The following is a 21,368-nucleotide window of genomic DNA, read 5'->3' as shown; positions in this document are numbered from 1 at the left end:
TAACTTGCCTAAACAGATATTTTATCTTATTTTAGAGCAAATCAATACACCTGGATAAATATCACGATATGCTAACATGTGATATGTCACATAAATACATACTTATTCTAATTCCATCTGCAGCATTGAATGGTTATAAATATATACTTCTTAGTTAACTAAGATTTCTAAATATCGAAATCTGATCGTGATTTATCCAGTCATGTATCATGCTATTAGAAAATTTTAATTAATTTAGATAAATTAAATGAAGTCAGTATAATTACCAGTTGAGTAGATATTTTCATCAGACTAGTAGGTAGTCTCAGGAACTTGTTTGGATTTCTTGCTCTGACTCTGCTTTTCTTTCTTAGCCTGCTTTCACCTGCCTTGCACCAGACTGCTCACACTCTTGCTCTCTTGCTTTCTCTTCCCTTTGTCTTAACTTTTAAAGGAAAAAATCACTAGGTGATAGACCAATAGAAACACTGGAGGTGTGGTTACCTTCCAGATAACAATTTAAGTATTTGGTCTATAGAGGGCAGTCTCGTCCCACTAAACATACCTATCCAGGAAAGAGTTAACTTTTCCTGGTGGCTATTTTGACATCTTTTACCTTATCTTTATAGTTAATTATTTTCTGTCAGTTCAAGAGTTTCTTTAAGTTTTGTCCAGACTATGTGTCTGGCAAATTCTGCTATAATTTTTAATATGACAGTTATAACTAAGTATGACCCCTAAACTTACAATGGGATGTTATACAATATCGAAAGTAAAATTAAATTATGTAATCTTCTCTGTCACAAATGTCTGGGTTTAGAATTGATTATATTTCATAGGCATTTAGACAGTCTGTCCATCCCCCGTTCTCATCTCTTATCAACAGGTTTGTATATACTAAGCATTCCTTTAGCTCTGGCAAAGTGGTTAGTTTTACAGAAAGTATAGAAATCTTGTGTCTTTTGTTAGCTTGAAAATAACAAAATGGAGTCTGGTCTGTTCAGAATGATTCAGGCAATATACACTTTAATTTCTATCATAGCACAAAATGTCTGCCGATATAAATACCCTGACAACCCCTTAGACAAAGCCTGCTCTGACACCAAAGCCCCCACTGATATAACAAATGTAGAAATCAGGAAAACGATATAGCAATGAGGGCTGAGCATCCAGTCCAGTAAGGTGACGGAAAGTCACTGAAAATAATGAATAAACAAGTAAGTCTGCTATTTTATAAACACTGTGGCACAACGGACAGAGATGGAGGCTGAAAGGAAGGGGGAGACAGTAAGTGCAGATTAACTAAATCCTATATCGGTGAGAATCAAATGTGCCTTTGTGGGAACCACCTAAAGCAAAGCCTGCACTAACACTGAAACCTCCTGCTGTTATTTTAACCCCTTAAGGACCAAACTTCTGTAATAAAAGAGAATTATGACATGTCACACATGTCGTGTCCTTAAGGGATTAAAGTAGCGATATGGTCACGAGTACTGAGCATCCAGTCACAGGATGCCTAAATATGGGATGAAAGTTCCGTTAATGTCGGATAGTGGCGGTGATGCCGGGTAGGTGTCCTGAGATTTCGCCAGAGTTGCTCAACAGACATGTAAGTATCGGTATTTGAATCCAAAACTCATTAATGATTGGCCAGGCTTGTTGTCCTGATGGCCAATAGTGAGAGGGGGCGTTCCTAATGGTAGCTGATAGTTTTACCCTAGAGATACTTTACTGAGCTCAAAACTAAAAGAAGACTTACATTTGTGAGATAAGATATATCAATATTTTGTACAAGTGTAGTGTTGGTGCTCTCATTTGAATAGAGAGTTATCAGTTCTGAAGCAGAGTACATATTGACTAAGGAAATAAAGAGTACTTCTATTAAAGAGGATGATTCATATTGAGAATAGTGATTTCTGACCAAATGTCTATTAAGAGTTACACAGTGAATTATTTGGAAAATTATTTGTGGTAACTTGTTAGCCGATTAATCAAACATTAAATGTGATGGGACTAGATTCAAAGTCAGACAGGCAATTGTCATTGAGATAAGGAATAGTCACAAGTTTTTACAATGTTACGTCTATAGGTTTTAAAGTGGTAGCTGTCCACTATTGACTCACCTCTACATTTCAATAATTATCTTGATTTCTACTATTGAGTAACAACATTAGAATTGATTTCATAAAAATAAGACTTAAATGGGTCCTATATGTTATTTCCATAGTATTCAGAGGATGATGATTATTATTAGTTAGTTAAGTATATTTTGATTTCATAGTATTTATATTGGGTCACATTGTAAAGTCATAACCGAATTAGTTATGGATAAAGGGAGTGAAGTTGAACTCTTCATTAAGGCCATGTGGTGCCAATGTTTTAAATTGGTATATCCATCTGGATTCCTTTTTTAGAAGTATGAGGTTAAAATTGCCTTTTCTCGTATTCAGATGAATTCGTTCCAAGATTTGGAAAGCGATGTTTGAAGAGTCAGTATTATGGAAATTCCTTGCATGGTTTGCAATTACAAGAAAACTTACAGTAACGATAGGTTGAAGAGGACCCTGCTCAAACAAGCTTACAGTCTATAGGAGGTGGGGTATAAAACACATTAGGACAGGAAATAGCAATCAAAGTGATAGTGAAGCAGAGCTGGAGGAGAGAGTAGAATGCTGACCTTCAGGGGGGAGCAAGAGACAGGTATGTAAGGTAGAGGTCAGGGCCGGCCCAAGACATTGTGCTGCTGGATCAATGTATGAAATATATACATGCTTCTGCAATGGTAGTGTCTCTATGTGTGTGCTGGGGATGTAGTATGTGTCTGTGTGCATGCTGGGGATGTAGCGTGTGTCTGTGTGCATGCTGGGGATGTAGCGTGTGTCTGTGTGCATGCTGGGGATGTAGCGTGTGTCTGTGTGCATGCTGGGGATGCAGCTTGTGTCTGTGTGCATGCTGGGGATGCAGCTTGTGTCTGTGTGCGTGCTGGGGATGTAGCTTGTGTCTGTGTGTGCAGTGCAGCCAATACACTTACCTATACACTGTGTGTATATGCACGTGTGTCAGTGTTTGTAGCTGTATATGTGTCAGTGATTATCTATTTGTCTGTATATCTGCATGTGTATCAGTGTGTCTGTGCAACTGTATGTGTGTCAGTCAGTATATGTATCAAAAACTGACACACATACAGATGTACAGACATACACACATACAGACACTGACACCTACAGATACACACACTGCCACACATGCAGATACAGACATACAGCTACACACACAAACACATACAGATACACACATTACATACATACAAACCGATACACACACACACACACACATTAAACAAATTAAGCCACTCAGCAGTTTCTTACCTTCTGCTGGCTGTGGCTGGTGGCAGTTGAGGGGCATACCCCCCTATCCGGCCCATCCTCACGGCTTCCTCCTCCCGCGCGGCTGTGTGAGTGAGCTGGGAGGAAGTGATACGCTGTCACTTCCTCCCAACTCTCTGTGCAGGATAGAAGGGGCTTTGTCGCGCTGTTAAAGCGCCAAAGGCGCACGACCGGGCTCCTTATTGCATATGTCAGTCTGCGGTGCTGCTGCTGCACTGCCGCCAAGGGTTGGGAAATCCTGTTTTAGATTATGACAGGGGTGGCAAAATGCGATCGGCGATCTATGGATGGATCGGCCCTGGTAGAGGTTACTCTGGTAGGCCATAAGCTTTCCTTTAACATATATGTTTTCTATTTGTGTCTTCAGTTAAATTTCCATTAGCATATTTGCATGTAGTTTCTTACTGGCTTAAGCCTCTAGGACATATTGAGAGCATTATGTGTGTCGGGTAAACTGCATAACTATAAAGCGAGTGCATGATTGCCCTTCATATCTTACCCATTAGCGTATAGCACGTCCGCAGTTTCTGGCATTCTGGTCTCATGCACATGTACTTCCTGGCCTTCTTCCAACCTCACTGTATAAAGATTTACTGTTTAATGCTTAATGCATATGCAATTTCTGTAACGAGACCCATTAAATTGATTTTGCTGTGTTTAACTTAAGATTTGGAGCTCTGTAACAGTGTTCTCTGTGACTTGCGTGCAAGCCTCCACCGCCTTCACATCACTGCGGACCGCGTCTATGTCGGCCGCTGACATTTGTCTCAGCTCCCTTAGGAGGTTGGCGATGTCTTGTTTGGTGGCAGGAGCGTTAGGGTCCTGTTCAGTCAGTGCCTCCAAGAAAGGCGTTGGAGCATCGGCGTCACCGGTTGCGTTTAGGGCGGCTGGCGGTTTTGCTTTGTGCATGCCAGTGTCTGGCTGGGCCGCCATCTTGGGTGTCATCGGGCGCTGTAGCATCTCCCCTATATCGTGGGAATCCTTGCTGGGGCCAGCCTGAGGTTTCTGGGTCCTGCGCCCCATCATGTCTGTGTGCTGTGGATACCTGTCGGGTAGCCAGGGGGAGCTGTAGAGTTCTTCTTCCAAGTCCCGTGCGGCAGCCCGCGTGTTCTTGTACCCAGGGTAGGCCCCTGACTTGCGCCGAGTTTTCCCCGCCCGATTTCGGGTATAGGAAAGGCATGTGCCTATTGCTCACCCTTTCCAGGGTATGGTGAGTGCCTTCTGGGTTTCCGATGCCCGCGGGGTATCACTTATTTTGGCGTTTGTTGCGCCCGGAGCTCCTGGCAGATGCGTACGTTCGCCTTGGGTGTTAAGCCCCGCCCCCCAGTTGCATTTCTAACTTGAATTTTCACAGTTAAGTTTTCAATATTCAGCTTTGCCACCTCAAATAGCATATGTATTCTGCTTGCCTAGATGAAGACCAAACTCCCTTTGCTTTGTATTTATTTTTAAGGCAGCGCAGTTTTTGTTTATTCTGGATGTAGAAGTATTCCATTGTAGTTTGAGCCTCTTCATGTGGTTTCTGAAAAATGTAAAGACACACTATAGGCACCCAGACCACTTCAGCTCATTGATCCCAGGTCCCTTAACCCTGCAATTGTAATTATTGCAGTTTTTAATAAACTGCAGTAATTACCTTTGTGGGTTAACTCCACCTCTATTGGCTGTCTACTGACTTTTGGTGTTCTAACTGATGCTGGACATGCTCACACTATGCATGATGGCATCCAGCCCTACCGAAACCCCATAAGAAAGCATTGTATAACGCTTTACCATGGGGGCGCATTAGGTCTCCCCTGCCGACTGATTGACATCGGCGCTGGACTCAGGTAAATGACAGAAGAGGTTTTTAAACCATTCTACACCATGCAACTTTGTTTTTGTTGCACTATTGTTTCCCTTTAAGGTTTCTTCCAATAAATACAGGATATGAAAATTTACAGAATAAGAGAATCATACTGAAAACTGAAATCTTCAAGGAACTTTACTTTACCTATACATTTTATAAATACACCAGCTCTTCCGATCATTCATGATAAATGTTGTTGCAAACCTAACAATTCCTAATCCTTAATTTAAAAAAAAATTATGTTTATTATATGTTTCAATGAGCACTCTATGCATCCAGTCTCCTACTTTTTTTTTAAACTGTTTTTATATTTAGGGTTTTGACCAAACAAGATACCCATGTCCCACTCAATCTGCTGTGTATTACCCTTTCTCATAATCAAATGCAAATCTGTCCAACCTTAGATGTCAGTGATAGGCTGGAAGTGGCATAGTTCAGGAATTTTTGTGTATCCTTGCCATCTAGGGTTGCTGCTTAGAGTCTCCCTTTAAGGAACGTTTTCATTATTCTAGATTTTTACTAAACTGAAACATTTACTAAACAGAAAAAATTACTGAAGATGTTGCTCAGAAATACTCTCACTTAAATATCGTTGGGCTTGTGGGATCCATCGACAATGATTTCTGTGGCACTGATATGACAATTGGGACAGATTCTGCACTACATCGAATTATGGAAGTTATTGATGCAATCACTACTACTGCTCAAAGGTAAAGAACGGAGATCATATTTTGGTTAATATTATCGGTTGTTAATGACCAGTACATATGTAAGTAACTCCCTAACAAAATGCACTTTGTTTTCCCCTTTCTTTTTATACTCCATTCTTCATTAAAGCCATCAACGGACATTTGTGCTGGAGGTGATGGGAAGACATTGTGGGTAAGAAAAATACATGCATGTTACTTTGTTGTTTTTAATTTTTTTTTTTTTTTAATTAAATTTTTTTTCCTTCATATTACTGATTGATAACTCCTGTTCAGTCCATCCTCGTCTCACAGTTGCTTTGCCTCATGTTGTATCTACATATGGTGATTGAAGTTGTTTTCTTCGCATGAAGAGGGTTGCCAGTGACCAGAGTTTGTGGTTGCATATAACGCACATCGATATCTACAATGAAATAACACTAAAATAGTGTAATATAGTCTGGTATCAACCTCAGGATAAAATTAGACAAAATCTTCTTTCTTCCAGTCTAAACGCATGACCTCGTGTCCTATGTAAAGTCTGGTTTGTGAATAGATTTTCACACAATGGTTTGCATTGGCCCCGAATATATTTGTATAATGTTATCATATCCCCTCTCAGGCGACGTTTTTCTAAACTAAATAGGTTTAAATTTGTTAACCTTTCTTCATAGCTGCTATGTTCCATTCCTTTTATTAATTTTGTAGCCCGCCTCTGCACTTTTTCTAGTGCCATAATATCCTTCTTTAGAACAGGTGCCCAAAATTGCACAGCATATTTTATATGTGGTCTTACCAGTGATTTATAAAGAGGCAAAATGATATTCTCGTCCCGAGAATGAATGCCATTTTTCATGCATGACAATACCTTACTTGCCTTGGCCACTGCTGATTGACATCGCACATTGTTGCATAGTTTGTTGTCTATAACAATTCCCAAGTCCTTTTCATGTTTTGTTATCCCTAATTTGCCATTAAGGGTTGCTTGTGTATTCTTTACGCCGAAGTTGCATTTTTCAACATTAAATTTCATCTGCAATTTGAGTGCCCAGTCCCCCAGTCTATCTATCAGCAAAGTAATATCTTGCTCACATTGTATTATTTTACAAAGTTTTGTGTCATCTGCAAACACTGAAACATGACTTTCAATGCGGTCTTCAAGATAATTTATAAACATGTTAAATAGAAGGGGTCCCAGAACAGACCCCTGAGGGGCACCACTTGCCACCTCTGTCCAGCTTGAAAATTTTCCATTAATGACAACTCTTTGTATTCTGTTTTTAAGCCAATGTGCTACCCAAGAACAAGCATTTTCATCTAGACCGATTTCCTTGAGTTTGAACACTAATCTATTGTGTGGAACTGTATCAAAAGCCTTGGCAAAATCCAAATAGATCACATCCACGGCAACATCCTGATCTATACTTCTACTTACTTCTTTGTAGAACGCAATCAAGTTAGTTTGACATGACCTGTGCTTCATAAAACCGTGCTGATTTTTGCTGATAACCATGTTATCCCTTAATAACCTTTCAAATATTTTCCCAGCCACAGAAGTTAAGCTCACAGGTCTATAATTTCCAGGCAAGGATTTTGAACCCTTTTTGAATATAGGAACCACATATGCCTTCCTCCAATCCTCCGGAACACTTCCTGAAAGAAAAGAATCTTGAAAGATTAAAAACAGAGGTTCACTTATTTTAACACTTAGTTCCTTAAGTACTCGTGGATGGATACCGTCAGGCCCTGAAGCTTTGTTTATATTAACTTTCTTTAGTTGCTGCAGCACCTTGTCTTGAGTAAACCTATTACAATTATTCTGCAAGTTTTTAGTAGCAATCATTTGCACATTTGCCATGGGTTCTTCCTTAATATATACGGAGGAGAAATAGTTATTTAAAATTCCTGCCTTTTCCTGGTCTTCATTAACTAACACCCCCGTTTCAGTTTTTATGTGGGGAGAGAGCAATGGACACACAGAGTAGATCTTCACTAACTTAAAAAGACTACATTTATTGATTGCACTTACAAGATTAAAAAGCAAATAAGCATATCACGCTATCCATTGGATCTCAACTCAGAAGGATTCTCCACAGTTATAACCACAGTTATAAAACAATAAAACACTGATAATTAAATAAGAGCCCTACACATTTCTTCCGTTTGCATGGACTTCTCCAGGGGCAGCAGTAAATCAATGTGCAGTCATCAATCACAAATCTTCACAGTGTAGACAAACCATTTAACCCCTTAAGGACCAAACTTCTGAAATAAAAGGGAATTATGACATGTCACACACGTCATGTGTCCTTAAGGGGTTAAATATCTTGGTCAGACCCTCCCTCTGGGCGCTATAAGCCAATCCCAGAGGGAGTTGTAATCCTACTCTGCTGTTCTTCAGTATGCATTTAAAGCCTCGATCCGTTTTCCATATTAACGTGCGTTCCAAATCTGCATCATGCGTTTCATTCCCGGCGATGATGTCTGGTGTAACGGATCCCCCTATACGCCGACTGAGTATATGCCAGGCCCCGAAATGAAGCAGCGATTATAACTCTGGTATATCCAAACATCAGCCAAGACTTGATGAAGGGTACACAATAAACTGTTTTATTAGGGCCAAGTTATTCATTACAATGGTAAGCCCGCCCAGGTGTCTGTGTTTTTGAGATATGTTTGCTATAGCTTAAACTAATTATCTCACAGGCACAAAATATTCCAAAAAACACCCCAAAATACACATAATTGTACAAATGTACAAGTTGTAATCAAAAGAAAACGTAAACAAAACCTGGCATTTGCGCTATATGTCTGTCCAACCGTAATTCACCTCTTTCATATTAAATGCACCCACACTTATTATATATCATTTTATTCAGGGGAAACAGGGATTTCATTTAACATCAAATATTTAGGCATGGAACATAATTTAATATGAAAAAAATATAAATCAATGGGAGAAAATAAGATTTTATTTTTATTTTCTTAGTTCTATGTGACATTTTAACTGTGAATGTCAAAATACTGTTTGCTTTTACTGCAGTAACATACACATATTTGTATTCAGTGATGTCTCACGTGTAAAACAGTACCCCCTATGTACAGGTTTTATGGTGTTTTGGGAAGTTACAGGGTCAAATATAGCGTGTTACATATTTCAGTTTTTTTCACATAGAAATTCGCCAGATTGGTTACGTTGCCTTTGAGACCATATGGTAGCACAGGAATAAGAATTACCCCCATGATGGCATACCATTTGCAAAAGTAGACAACCCAAGGTATTGCAAATGGAGTATGTCCAGTCATTTTTAGTAGCCACTTGGTCACAAACACTGGCCAAAGTTAGTGTTAATATTTGAAAATGCAAAAAACTAATTTGAACGCCAATTTTGGCCAGGTTTGTGACTAAGTGGCTACTAAAAAAGACTGAACATACCCCATTTGCAATACTATTGCAAATGCATGCCATCATGGGGGTAATTTTCATTCCTGGGCTACCTTACAGTCTCAAAGGCAACCTGGCGAATTTGAATGTGAAAAAACTGAAACGCAAGCCTTATATTTGACTCTGTGGCTTTTGAAAACACCATAAAACCTGTACATGAGGGTACTGTTATACTTGGGAGACTTCGCTGAACACAAATATTAGTGTTTCAAAACAGCAAAACATATCACAACAATTATATCGTCAGTGTAAGTGCCATTTGTGTGTGAAAAATGCAAAAAATTTCACTGTCACTGACGATATATCGTCGTTGTAATATATTTTATTTTACTGTTTTGAAACACTAATATTTGTGTTCAGCAAAGTCTTCCGAGTAAAACCGTACCACCCATATACAGGTTTTTTGGTGTCTTGGAAAGTTACAGGGTTAAATATAGTGCTAGAAAATGTAATTCTCTGAACTTTCAGCCTGGGTTGTCAGGCAGGTCCTGCAAATTGTAATTAATAAAATGACCTAATTATGTAAAATTATTACATAAATATATACGTAGAATTAATAAATATATATATATGTGTGTGTGTGTGTGTATATATATAATTTTTTATCATTTATATATTGGTATATATATATAGTGATATATACGTATATACTTGTGTATATAGATATATATATTATTTCGTTCTACATGTATTTTTATATCAATATATATGTATACATTTTAAAATACAGTTAGAACGAAATTACGCATGTATATATTTTTATCTATTTTTTAAAAAAAAATTAACTTATTTATATACGTAATGAAAATTATATATATTTAATCAATATCATTGTACGTGTATTTTGATATTTATATATATATATTATATAAAATTATGTATATATTAATATTAAAATACACTTGTATATGTATGTGTGTGTATATACTTAGATCATAGATCATATATATATATATATATATATATATATATATATATATATATATATATATATGATCTAAGTATATATTATTTATTTTTACACTGTATTAACTTATTTTATTTTATTTCCAGGCAGCAGGGGGAGTACTTCCCCTGCTGGCAATGCCTTGGACGGCTGTGCCGTCCATGTGATCGCGGGGTCCTCGCAAGGCCTATATCCAGCATACACAGACACACTCACACATGTACATATACTTATACACAAGTAGTGTATATGTACAAGTATACACAAGCACATAGAAAATATACATCTAAATACAACCGATTTCACAAATATATGTACATGCACACCTATACATACATCCACACATAAGCACCAATACATGTACCCACACATGTACAAAAGTGCCTCCACATATATAGACCCATATATATGTATATATACATTCATCTATTCACATTTACACACATTTTTGCATATATGTACAAACTTTATACATACACACACACAAATATACATACATCCGTGAACACATATACATACACACAAACACATATAAATACATGCACAGGAACTCATATACACAAATATAAATGCGCAGTTATATATTATATATAATCAGCACTCAAAGGACTTTTTAGTAAGGTGAAAAAACTTAGCTTTTATTCAGCAAATGCCCCAGTGGATCCACTGTGGCATTTGCTGAATAAAAGCGAAGTTTTTTTCACCTTACTAAAAAGTCCTTTGAGTGCTATCTGTTCATAGATTTTTATAATTTTGCTGGCAAGCACCGGGCTTATTCTAGTCTTATTTCTGGAGTGCAAGCATTGGATGGATGGATATATATGTATAACACCACATGTGCATAAGAGTATGGGAAAGCATATGTCTATACATAGTACTTTGTATATTGATAGGATAAACATATAATTGAAAAGCATTTTAAAATATTGATACAAATAACAGAACAATAAGATAATCCTGCGGGAGTGTTCATGTAAAGTGTTGGTAGTGGGACAGGAAACCCAAATCAATATCTAGTCCTCTATTCTTGATCAATTTGATCATTCTGGCTTTAAAAGTTTTTCTTTCTTGGGTATTTTTAAAACCCCCTTTCAGTACTTTGATTTTTAGGTCCTTGATTGAGTGGCCAGGCTGGGTAAAATTGTGTCCCACAGGAGTGCAGTAGGATTCTTCTTTGTGATGTTTAATGGAGTGTCTGTGCATATTCATTCTGCCATTTAATTGCTGGGTGGTTTCCCCAATGTAGCATCCTAGGTGGCATTTGGTGCATTGACTCAGGTATACCACATTGCTGGATGTGCAGGAGTACGATCCTTTAATGCTGTAGGTTTTATTGTTGTGTGTGGCTGTGTTGTCTGTGCATATGTGCTGACACAGTTTGCAGCGAGGTTTTTTGCATTGTTTTCTTTATTCTTCCCATCAGTGGCAGCTTCCTGTTGATTCATTTTTGTTGGAGGTTTGGTGGTTGTCTGAAGGCCAAAATGGGTGTTTCTGGGGAACATTTTAAACATGTCAACATTTTAAAATGCATTCCAATGATATGTTTATCCTATCAATATACAAATTGCTATGTATAGACCTATGCTTTCCCTTACTCTTATGCACGTGTGCTTATATACACGACTTTGCATTTATTTTTGTGTATATGAGTACATGTGCATGTATGTATGTATGTGTATGTATGTATATGTGTTCGTGTGTGTGTGTATATATAAAGTGTGTACAGAAATGCATATGTATATGTGTGTGTACATATATATGGGTCTATGTATGTATAGGCACATTTGTACATGTGTAGGTACATGTATTGGTGCTTATGTGTGGATGTATGTATAGGTGTGCATGAACATATATTTGTGCATTCGCTTGTATTTATATGTATATATTTTTGTATGTACTTATGTATATTGTGTATGTGCTTGTGTATACTTGTACATATACGCTCCTTTTGTATACGTACATGTGTGAGTGTGTGTGTCTGTATGCTGGATATCGGCCTTCATGCATGTCCTGTAACCCTTGGATGGTAACCCTTCATGCATTCTTAATCTAAGTAATTATTTTGTTTTTATTCTTCCCTTCTGGCACCATCTACTGCACTTTTTTCTCTCCCTCCCCCCCCCCCACTCTGTGATCTTCACACAAGAAATTTACGACCCTCTGCGAGAATGGTGTCTATTTTTTATGAAACTTATGTCTTATCTGCACATGTTGCTTTAACCCCTGTATTACAACTCAACTTTAAATTCTATGTGTCGTCTTGCTCAGAAATGCTTTAGACATGAGAAAGGGAGGTTCTCCCGAAAGCTCATTAAAAAAATTGTTTGTCCAATAAAAAAGGTATTACAAGATACAAATTTGATCATTTTTTTTTTTTTTTTTTTTACATCTACATCACTGAACTAATACGGCTACAATCTCTACTTGAAATATATATATGTGTGTGTGTATATATCTATCTATCTCTGCTGTGTTTGTGTTTAGCTGTAATTTTCCTCTTACTCGTTTACTGTACCCACACATATTATATACAGTTTTTCTCGCTATTAAATGGTCTTTCTAAAGATACCATTATTTTCGTCATATCATACACCGTATATACTCGAGTATAAGTCGACCCGAATATAAGCCGAGGCCCCTAATTTTACCACAAAAAACTGGGAAAACTTATTGACTCGAGTATAAGCCTAGGGTGGGAAATGCAGCAGCTACTGGTTAGTTTCTAAATAAAATTAGATCCCAATAAAATTACATTAATTGAATATTTATTTATAGTGTGTGTGTGTGTATATAATGAATGCAGAGTGTGTTTGTGTAGTGTGTGTGTATATAATTAATGAATGCAGTGTGTGTGTTTGTGTTTGTGTGTGTGTATATAATGAATGCAGAATTTGTGTGTTTGTGTATATAATGCAGTGTGTATTATATACACACACACACACACACACACACACACACTCTGCATTATATACACACACTCAGTGTGTGTGTATAATGCAGAGTGTGTGTTTGTGTAGTGTGTAAACTGGGTGGGGGCAGAGCATTTTTATTTTATAACTTTTTTAATTTTAATTATTTTATTTATTTATTTTATTTTAATGTTATTTTATATTTATTTTAATATTATAACATGATTTTTTTGTGTTTGTGTGTGTCCTCCCTGCTTAATACCTGGCCAGGGTGGGGGGCTATGGCCATCCCTGGTGGTCCAGTGGATGGGCTGTGCAGTGGGGGGCCGGCAGGAAGCGTTTACTTACCTTTACAGCAGCTCCTGTCAGCTCTATGCAGCTCAAAATTAACGCAAGTTACATTGTAACACTGATATCTGTCAGGAATCCCTGAATAACCCTTCATATGTATATATTTTTTAAAAGAAGTCAACCTAAGGTATTAAACTTGGGGTATTTTGACTCTTTTCATGCAACCATTTTACCACGAATCTGACAAACTGAAAAAAAAAAAAAGGGTGATTTTCTTGACACGCATAGCAATTTAAGAATACATGTACGGAGAACTTTAAGGGTTACTGCCAAAGAACACCCCAATATGTGTTGAGCAACATCTCCTGAGTACAGTGATACCCTCCATGTATAGGTGTGTCAGGTTCTCTGGGGGCTAAAAGACCTTATTTGGAGGGTGCGCATTCCAGTTTTCCAACTTGGAATTTTCTCAGCTGGTCATCATGCACCCATGTAATTTACCCACATCAAACCATGTATTTTTTGAAAAGTACACCCTAGGGCAGTGATGGCCTCTCTGTGGGCATGCGGCCATCAATGCAGAGTAGGCACCTGCCTGCCCAAAACGGCAGGCGCCTACTCTGCTTTCTTGTCGGCAGGACCGGAAGCAGGGGGGAGGCATCTAGTAAGCAGCTCTTCTGTCTTCCCGCGAGCTGTGTGGAGCGTTGTCGCGTGTTACCATGGCAACGCTCCACACAGCATTGCGCGGGAGGACAGGAGAGCTGCAGCACCTGTACTCCTGTCCTACATACTTACCAGCACTGGACCACCAGGGATGGCTGTGTTCCCCCCCTCCCCTTCACCAAAGGTAAGAAGAAGGGAGGGAGGGATACTGATTCAATATGCTTTAAAATATATATATTTTTTTTATGTATCTTCAAGCACCCCTGCCCCCCAAAACAGCACCCCCTACCCCCCAACACAGCACCCCCTACCCCCCATACATAGCACCCTACCCCCCACACACAGCACCCCGCACCCCAACCGCCCACACACAGCACCCCTATTCCCCCCCACACACAGCACCCCTACCCCCCACACACAGCACCCCTACCTACCCCCCGCACAGCACCCCTACCTACCCCCCGCACAGCACCCCTACCTACCCCCCGCACAGCACCCCTACCTACCCCCCCGCACAGCACCCCTACCTACCCCCCCGCACAGCACCCCTACCTACCCCCCCGCACAGCACCCCTACCTACCCCCCCGCACAGCACCCCTTCCTACCCCCCGCACAGCACCCCTTCCTACCCCCCCGCACAGCACCCCTTCCTACCCCCCCGCACAGCACCCCTTCCTACCCCCCCGCACAGCACCCCTTCCTACCCCCCCGCACAGCACCCCTTCCTACCCCCCCGCACAGCACCCCTTCCTACCCCCCCGCACAGCACCCCTTCCTACCCCCCCCGCACAGCACCCCTTCCTACCCCCCCCGCACAGCACCCCTTCCTACCCCCCGCACAGCACCCCTTCCTACCCCCCCGCACAGCACCCCTTCCTACCCCCCCCGCACAGCACCCCTACCTACCCCCCCGCACAGCACCCCTACCTACCCCCCCGCACAGCACCCCTACCTACGCACAGCACCCCTAACTACCCCCACGCAAAGCACCCCTACCTACCCCCCGCAAAGCACCCCTACCTACCCCCCGCAAAGCACCCCTACCTACCCCCCGCAAAGCACCCCTACCTACCCCCCGCACAGCACCCCTACCTACCCCCTGCACAGCACCCCTACCTACGCACAGCACCCCTACCTACCCCCACGCACAGCACCCCTACCTACGCACAGCACCCCTACCTACCCCCACGCACAGCACCCCTACCTACGCACAGCACCCCTACCTACCCCCATGCACAGCATCCCTACCTACCCCCCCGCACAGCATCCCTACCTCCCCTCGCACAGCACCCCTACCTACCCCTCGCACAGCACCCCTACCTACCCCTCGCACAGCACCCCTACCTACCCCTCGCACAGCACCCCTACCTACCCCTCGCACAGCACCCCTACCTACCCCTCGCACAGCACCCCTACCTACCCCTCGCACAGCACCCCTACCTACCCCCCACGCACAGCACCCCTACCCCCCACGCACAGCAGCCCCTACCCCCCACGCATAGCACCCCCTACCCCCCATACATAGCACCCCCTACCCCCCATAGATAGCACCCTACCCCCACACACAGCACCCCGCACACCAACCGCCCATACACACAGCACCCCTATTCCCCCCACACACAGCACCCCTATTCCCCCCACACACAGCACCCCTACCCCCCCACACACAGCACCCCTACCCCCCCACACAGCACCCCTATCCCCCCACACAGCACCCCTATCCCCCCACACAGCACCCCTATCCCCCCACACAGCACCCCTATCCCCCGCACTGCACCCCTATCCCCCGCACTGCACCCCTATCCCCCGCACTGCATCCCCTATCCCCCCGCACAGCACCCCTACCTACCCCCCGCACAGCACCCCTACCTACCCCCCCGCACAGCACCCCTACCTACCCCCCCGCACAGCACCCCTACCTACCCCCCCCGCACAGCACCCCTACCTACCCCCCCGCACAGCACCCTTACCCCCCCCACACAGCACCCCTTCCTACCCCCCCCGCACAGCACCCCTACCTACCCCCCCCGCACAGCACCCCTTCCTACCCCCCCGCACAGCACCCCTTCCTACCCCCCCGCACAGCACCCCTTCCTACCCCCCCGCACAGCACCCCTTCCTACCCCCCCGCACAGCACCCCTACCTACCCCCGCAAAGCACCCCTACCTACCCCCCGCAAAGCACCCCTACCTACCCCCCGCAAAGCACCCCTACCTACCCCCCGCAAAGCACCCCTACCTACCCCCCGCAAAGCACCCCTACCTACCCCCCGCAAAGCACCCCTACCTACGCACAGCACCCCTACCTACCCCCACGCACAGCACCCCTACCTACGCACAGCACCCCTACCTACCCCCCTGCACAGCACCCCTACCTACGCACAGCACCCCTACCTACCCCCACGCACAGCACCCCTACCCACGCACAGCACCCCCTACCCCCCACGCACAGCACCCCCTACCCCCCACGCACAGCACCCCCTACCCCCCACGCACAGCACCCCCTACCCCCCACGCACAGCACCCCCTACCCCCCACGAACAGCACCCCCTACCCCCCACGCACAGCACCCCCTACCCCCCACGCACAGCACCCCCTACCCCCACGCACAGCACCCCCTACCCCCAACACAGCACCCCCTACCCCCATAGATAGCACCCCCTACCCCCCATAGATAGCACCCCCTACCCCCCATAGATAGCACCCCCTACCCCCCATAGATAGCACCCTACCCCCCATACATAACACCCTACCCCCCACACACAGCACCCCGCACACCAACCGCCCATACACACAGCACCCCTACCCCCCACACACAGCACCCCTATCCCCCCGCACTGCACCCCTATCCCCCCGCACTGCACCCCTATCCCCCCGCACTGCACCCCTATCCCCCCGCACTGCACCCCTACCTACCCCCCCGCACAGCACCCCTACCTACCCCCCCGCACAGCACCCCTACCTACCCCCCCGCACAGCACCCCTACCTACCCCCCCCGCACAGCACCCCTACCTACCCCCCCGCACAGCACCCCTACCTACCCCCCCGCACAGCACCCCTACCTACCCCCCCGCACAGCACCCCTACCTACCCCCCCGCACAGCACCCCTACCTACCCCCCCGCACAGCACCCCTACCTACCCCCCCGCACAGCACCCCTACCTACCCCCTGCACAGCACCCCTACCTATGCACAGCACCCCTACCTACCCCCACGCACAGCACCCCTACCTACCCCCACGCACAGCACCCCTACCTACCCCCACGCACAGCACCCCTACCTACGCACAGCACCCCTACCTACCCCCCGCACAGCACCCCTACCTACCCCCCACACAGCACCCCTACCTACCCCCCACGCACAGCACCCTTACCCCCATGCACAGCACCCCCTACCCCCCAACACAGCACCCCCAATCCCCCAACACAGCACCCCCATAGATAGCACCCTAACCCCATAGATAGCACCCTAACCCCATAGATAGCACCCTAACCCCATAGATAGCACCCTAACCCCATAGATAGCACCCTAACCCCATAGATAGCACCCTAACCCCATAGATAGCACCCTAACCCCATACATAGCACCCTAACCCCCATACATAGCACCCCTACCCCCCCACACACAGCACCCCTACCCCCCCACACACAGCACCCCTACCCCCCCACACACAGCACCCCTACCCCCCCACACACAGCACCCCTACCCCCCCACACACAGCACCCCTACCCCCCCACACACAGCACCCCTACCCCCCACACACAGCACCCCTACCCCCCACACACAGCACCCCTACCCCCCACACACAGCACCCCTACCCCCCACACACAGCACCCCTACCCCCCACACACAGCACCCCTACCCCCCCACACACAGCACCCCTACCCCCCCCCACACACAGCACCCCTACCCCCCACACACAGCACCCCTACCCCCCCCCCCACACACAGCACCCCTACCCCCCCACACACAGCACCCCTACCCCCCCACACACAGCACCCCTACCCCCCCACACACAGCACCCCTACCCCCCCCACACACAGCACCCCTACCCCCCCCACACACAGCACCCCTACCCCACACACAGCACCCCTACCTACCCCCACGCACAGCACCCCTACCTACCCCCACGCACAGCACCCCTACCTACCCCCACGCACAGCACCCCTACTTACCCCCACACACAGCACCCCTACTTACCCCCACGCACAGCACCCCCTACCCCCCAACACAGCACCCCCAATCCCCCAACACAGCACCCCCATAGATAGCACCCTAACCCCATAGATAGCACCCTAACCCCATAGATAGCACCCTAACCCCATAGATAGCACCCTAACCCCATAGATAGCACCCTAACCCCATAGATAGCACCCTAACCCCATAGATAGCACCCTAACCCCATAGATAGCACCCTAACCCCATAGATAGCACCCTAACCCCATAGATAGCACCCTAACCCCATAGATAGCACCCTAACCCCATAGATAGCACCCTAACCCCATAGATAGCACCCTAACCCCCATACATAGCACCCCTACCCCCCCATACATAGCACCCCTACCCCCCCACACACAGCACCCCTACCCCCCCACACACAGCACCCCTACCCCCCCACACACAGCACCCCTACCCCCCCACACACAGCACCCCTACCCCCCCACACACAGCACCCCTACCCCCCCACACACAGCACCCCTACCCCCCACACACAGCACCCCTACCCCCCACACACAGCACCCCTACCCCCCACACACAGCACCCCTACCCCCCACACACAGCACCCCTACCCCCCCCACACACAGCACCCCTACCCCCCCCACACACAGCACCCCTACCCCCCCCACACACAGCACCCCTACCCCACGCACAGCACCCCTACCTACCCCCACGCACAGCACCCCTACTTACCCCCACGCACAGCACCCCTACTTACCCCCACGCACAGCACCCCTACTTACCCCCACGCACAGCACCCCTACTTACCCCCACGCACAGCACCCCTACTTACCCCCACGCACAGCACCCCTACTTACCCCCACGCACAGCACCCCTACTTACCCCCACGCACAGCACCCCTACCTACCCCCACGCACAGCACCCCTACCTACCCCCACGCACAGCACCCCTACTTACCCCCACGCACAGCACCCCTACCTACCCCCACGCACAGCACCCCTACCTACCCCCACGCACAGCACCCCTACTTACCCCCACGCACAGCACCCCTACCTACCCCCACGCACAGCACCCCTACCTACCCCCACGCACAGCACAGCACCCCTACCTACCCCAGCGCACAGCACAGCACCCCTACCTACCCCCACACACAGCACCCCAACCCCCCACACACAGCAGCACTCCACACCCTTACACACAAACACATACACTGCACCCATCAATGCAGTATATGTGTGTGTGTATTCAGCAGTGTGTGTGTGTATTCAGTGGACTGTGTGAATGTTTGTGTGTGTGTGTATTTAGCGGACTGTGTGTGTATTTAGCAGTCTGTTTGTCAGTGTGTGTATGTATTAAGCAGTCGGTGTGTCAATGTGTACTGTTCCTCTTAGAAAAAGAGCTTTTAATTACAAACCTGCTCTTTTTGTTTCAATCTAACTTTCCATCCATAATAAGTTACATTGTAACCAATTGAAGCTAAATTGTAACATTTTTCCAGCTATAAATATCCTACAATCAACTTTGAGCATGAGCTCAGGACCATTACATTAGACCTATTTTTCATTTAATAAGAAACTAATATTAAACTCTCATTGTTTTCCTAGAGTTCTTGTTTATTTTATTTTATATCTTACATTCTTTGTGGATACACACTCTATATATGCAATTAGAGATCATCATTATATATATTTTCTCTTTGATGTATTCTTTTACAACTGCTCTACTGTGTACCCGAGCATTAGGGGTTAAATTCCTCTCTTTCCCCCCTCCAATCCGGTTGTTAAAATTGTAAACCAATCAGGATGGAGGGCGGGATATTTAAAGGGACACTATAGTCACCTGAACAACTTTAGCTTAATGAAGCAGTTGTGGTGTATAGAACATGCCCCTGCAGCCTCACTGCTCAATCCTCTGCCATTTAGGAGTTAAATCCCTTTGTTTATGAACCCTAATCACACCTCTATGCATGTGACTTGCACAGCCTTCCATAAACACGTCCTGTAAAGAGAGCCCTATTTAGGCTTTCTTTATTGCAAGTTCTGTTTAATTGCGATTTTCTTATCCCCTGCTATGTTAATAGCTTGCTAGACCCTGCAAGAGCCTCCTGTATGTGATTAAAGTTCAATTTAGAGATTGAGATACAATTATTTAAAGTAAACTACATCTGTTTGAAAGTGAAACCAGTTTTTTTTTTTTCATGCAGGCTCTGTCAATCATAGCCAGGGCTGCATAAACAGAAACAAAGTGATTTAACTCCTAAATTACAATGAATTGAGCAGTGAAATTGCAGGGAATGATCTATACACTAAAACTGCTTTATTTAGCTAAAGTAATTTAGGTGACTATAGTGTTCCTGGCTAAACTGGCAAAACTGGCTATCTCGGCCAACACACGAAGAACCTATGATTGAGCTTTTGTGTTATTTAAAAGATTCCTTTCGGGACATAACATTACTCATCCTTTCGTGCTGGTGGGTGGGGAACACTTGAACTCGAACTTCAGAGGTGAGTAGGGGCTGGGAGTTTAAGTAGGGGACTTACTCCTCCCACAAATTCAGGCCTAATGGCCTTTCTACTTGTGCTCGGAATTTAATATGTAATGGATAGTGTCTGAGATAAAAGTTGGTTGTGGTGTGCCGAAACCAACGTCCGAGTGCGCCTGTAAATAAAAAAGGGCAAAGAGAAGTTAAAAAAAAACACACACTTTATTGCATTTGTTACATGACTAAATTCCTGAAGGCTTGGCGAAGTTCTATTTCTGGTCGTGGAATGTACGTATCGTATATAGAGGACTTCCAGCGACCCAGTCTCTTTATGATGTGGACCGGGGTGTTAGTACTAGAAGCTGATGAAGCGTTTCCTATGCGAAAGGAATGCCCGGAGAATGAAGCTGGGTTGTAACCCAATTTTTCCAATAAGATTCTAACATGCGTGGTGAATTTTGCTGTAGTGAGTGGGTGCCCTTGTAGTTGTAAGAGTGGTTAGTCTGGTAAGTGCGTGTTATGGGTTGACCGTAAGTGGTCTAGTGCCTTAA

At 45.0% G+C, this 21,368-nt stretch overlaps 1 protein-coding gene across 1 annotated transcript in view; it reads left to right on the top strand.

Moving 5' to 3' along the window:
• PFKL (phosphofructokinase, liver type) overlaps positions 1 to 21,368 on the top strand; it is a 273,062-nt gene that overhangs the window by 62,671 nt on the left and 189,023 nt on the right. Inside the window, exons 5-6 of the mRNA XM_063430198.1 lie at positions 5,759 to 5,924; positions 6,052 to 6,096. Of these exons, the coding sequence (XP_063286268.1) occupies positions 5,759 to 5,924; positions 6,052 to 6,096 (211 nt within the window). The remainder of the gene's footprint in view (positions 1 to 5,758; positions 5,925 to 6,051; positions 6,097 to 21,368) is intronic.

Source organism: Pelobates fuscus, chromosome 8 (assembly GCF_036172605.1).
Source record: "Pelobates fuscus isolate aPelFus1 chromosome 8, aPelFus1.pri, whole genome shotgun sequence".
NCBI classification, from domain to species: domain Eukaryota; kingdom Metazoa; phylum Chordata; class Amphibia; order Anura; family Pelobatidae; genus Pelobates; species Pelobates fuscus.
Note: the sequence above shows the minus strand (reverse complement) of the source record. Positions and strands in the feature narration are given on the sequence as shown.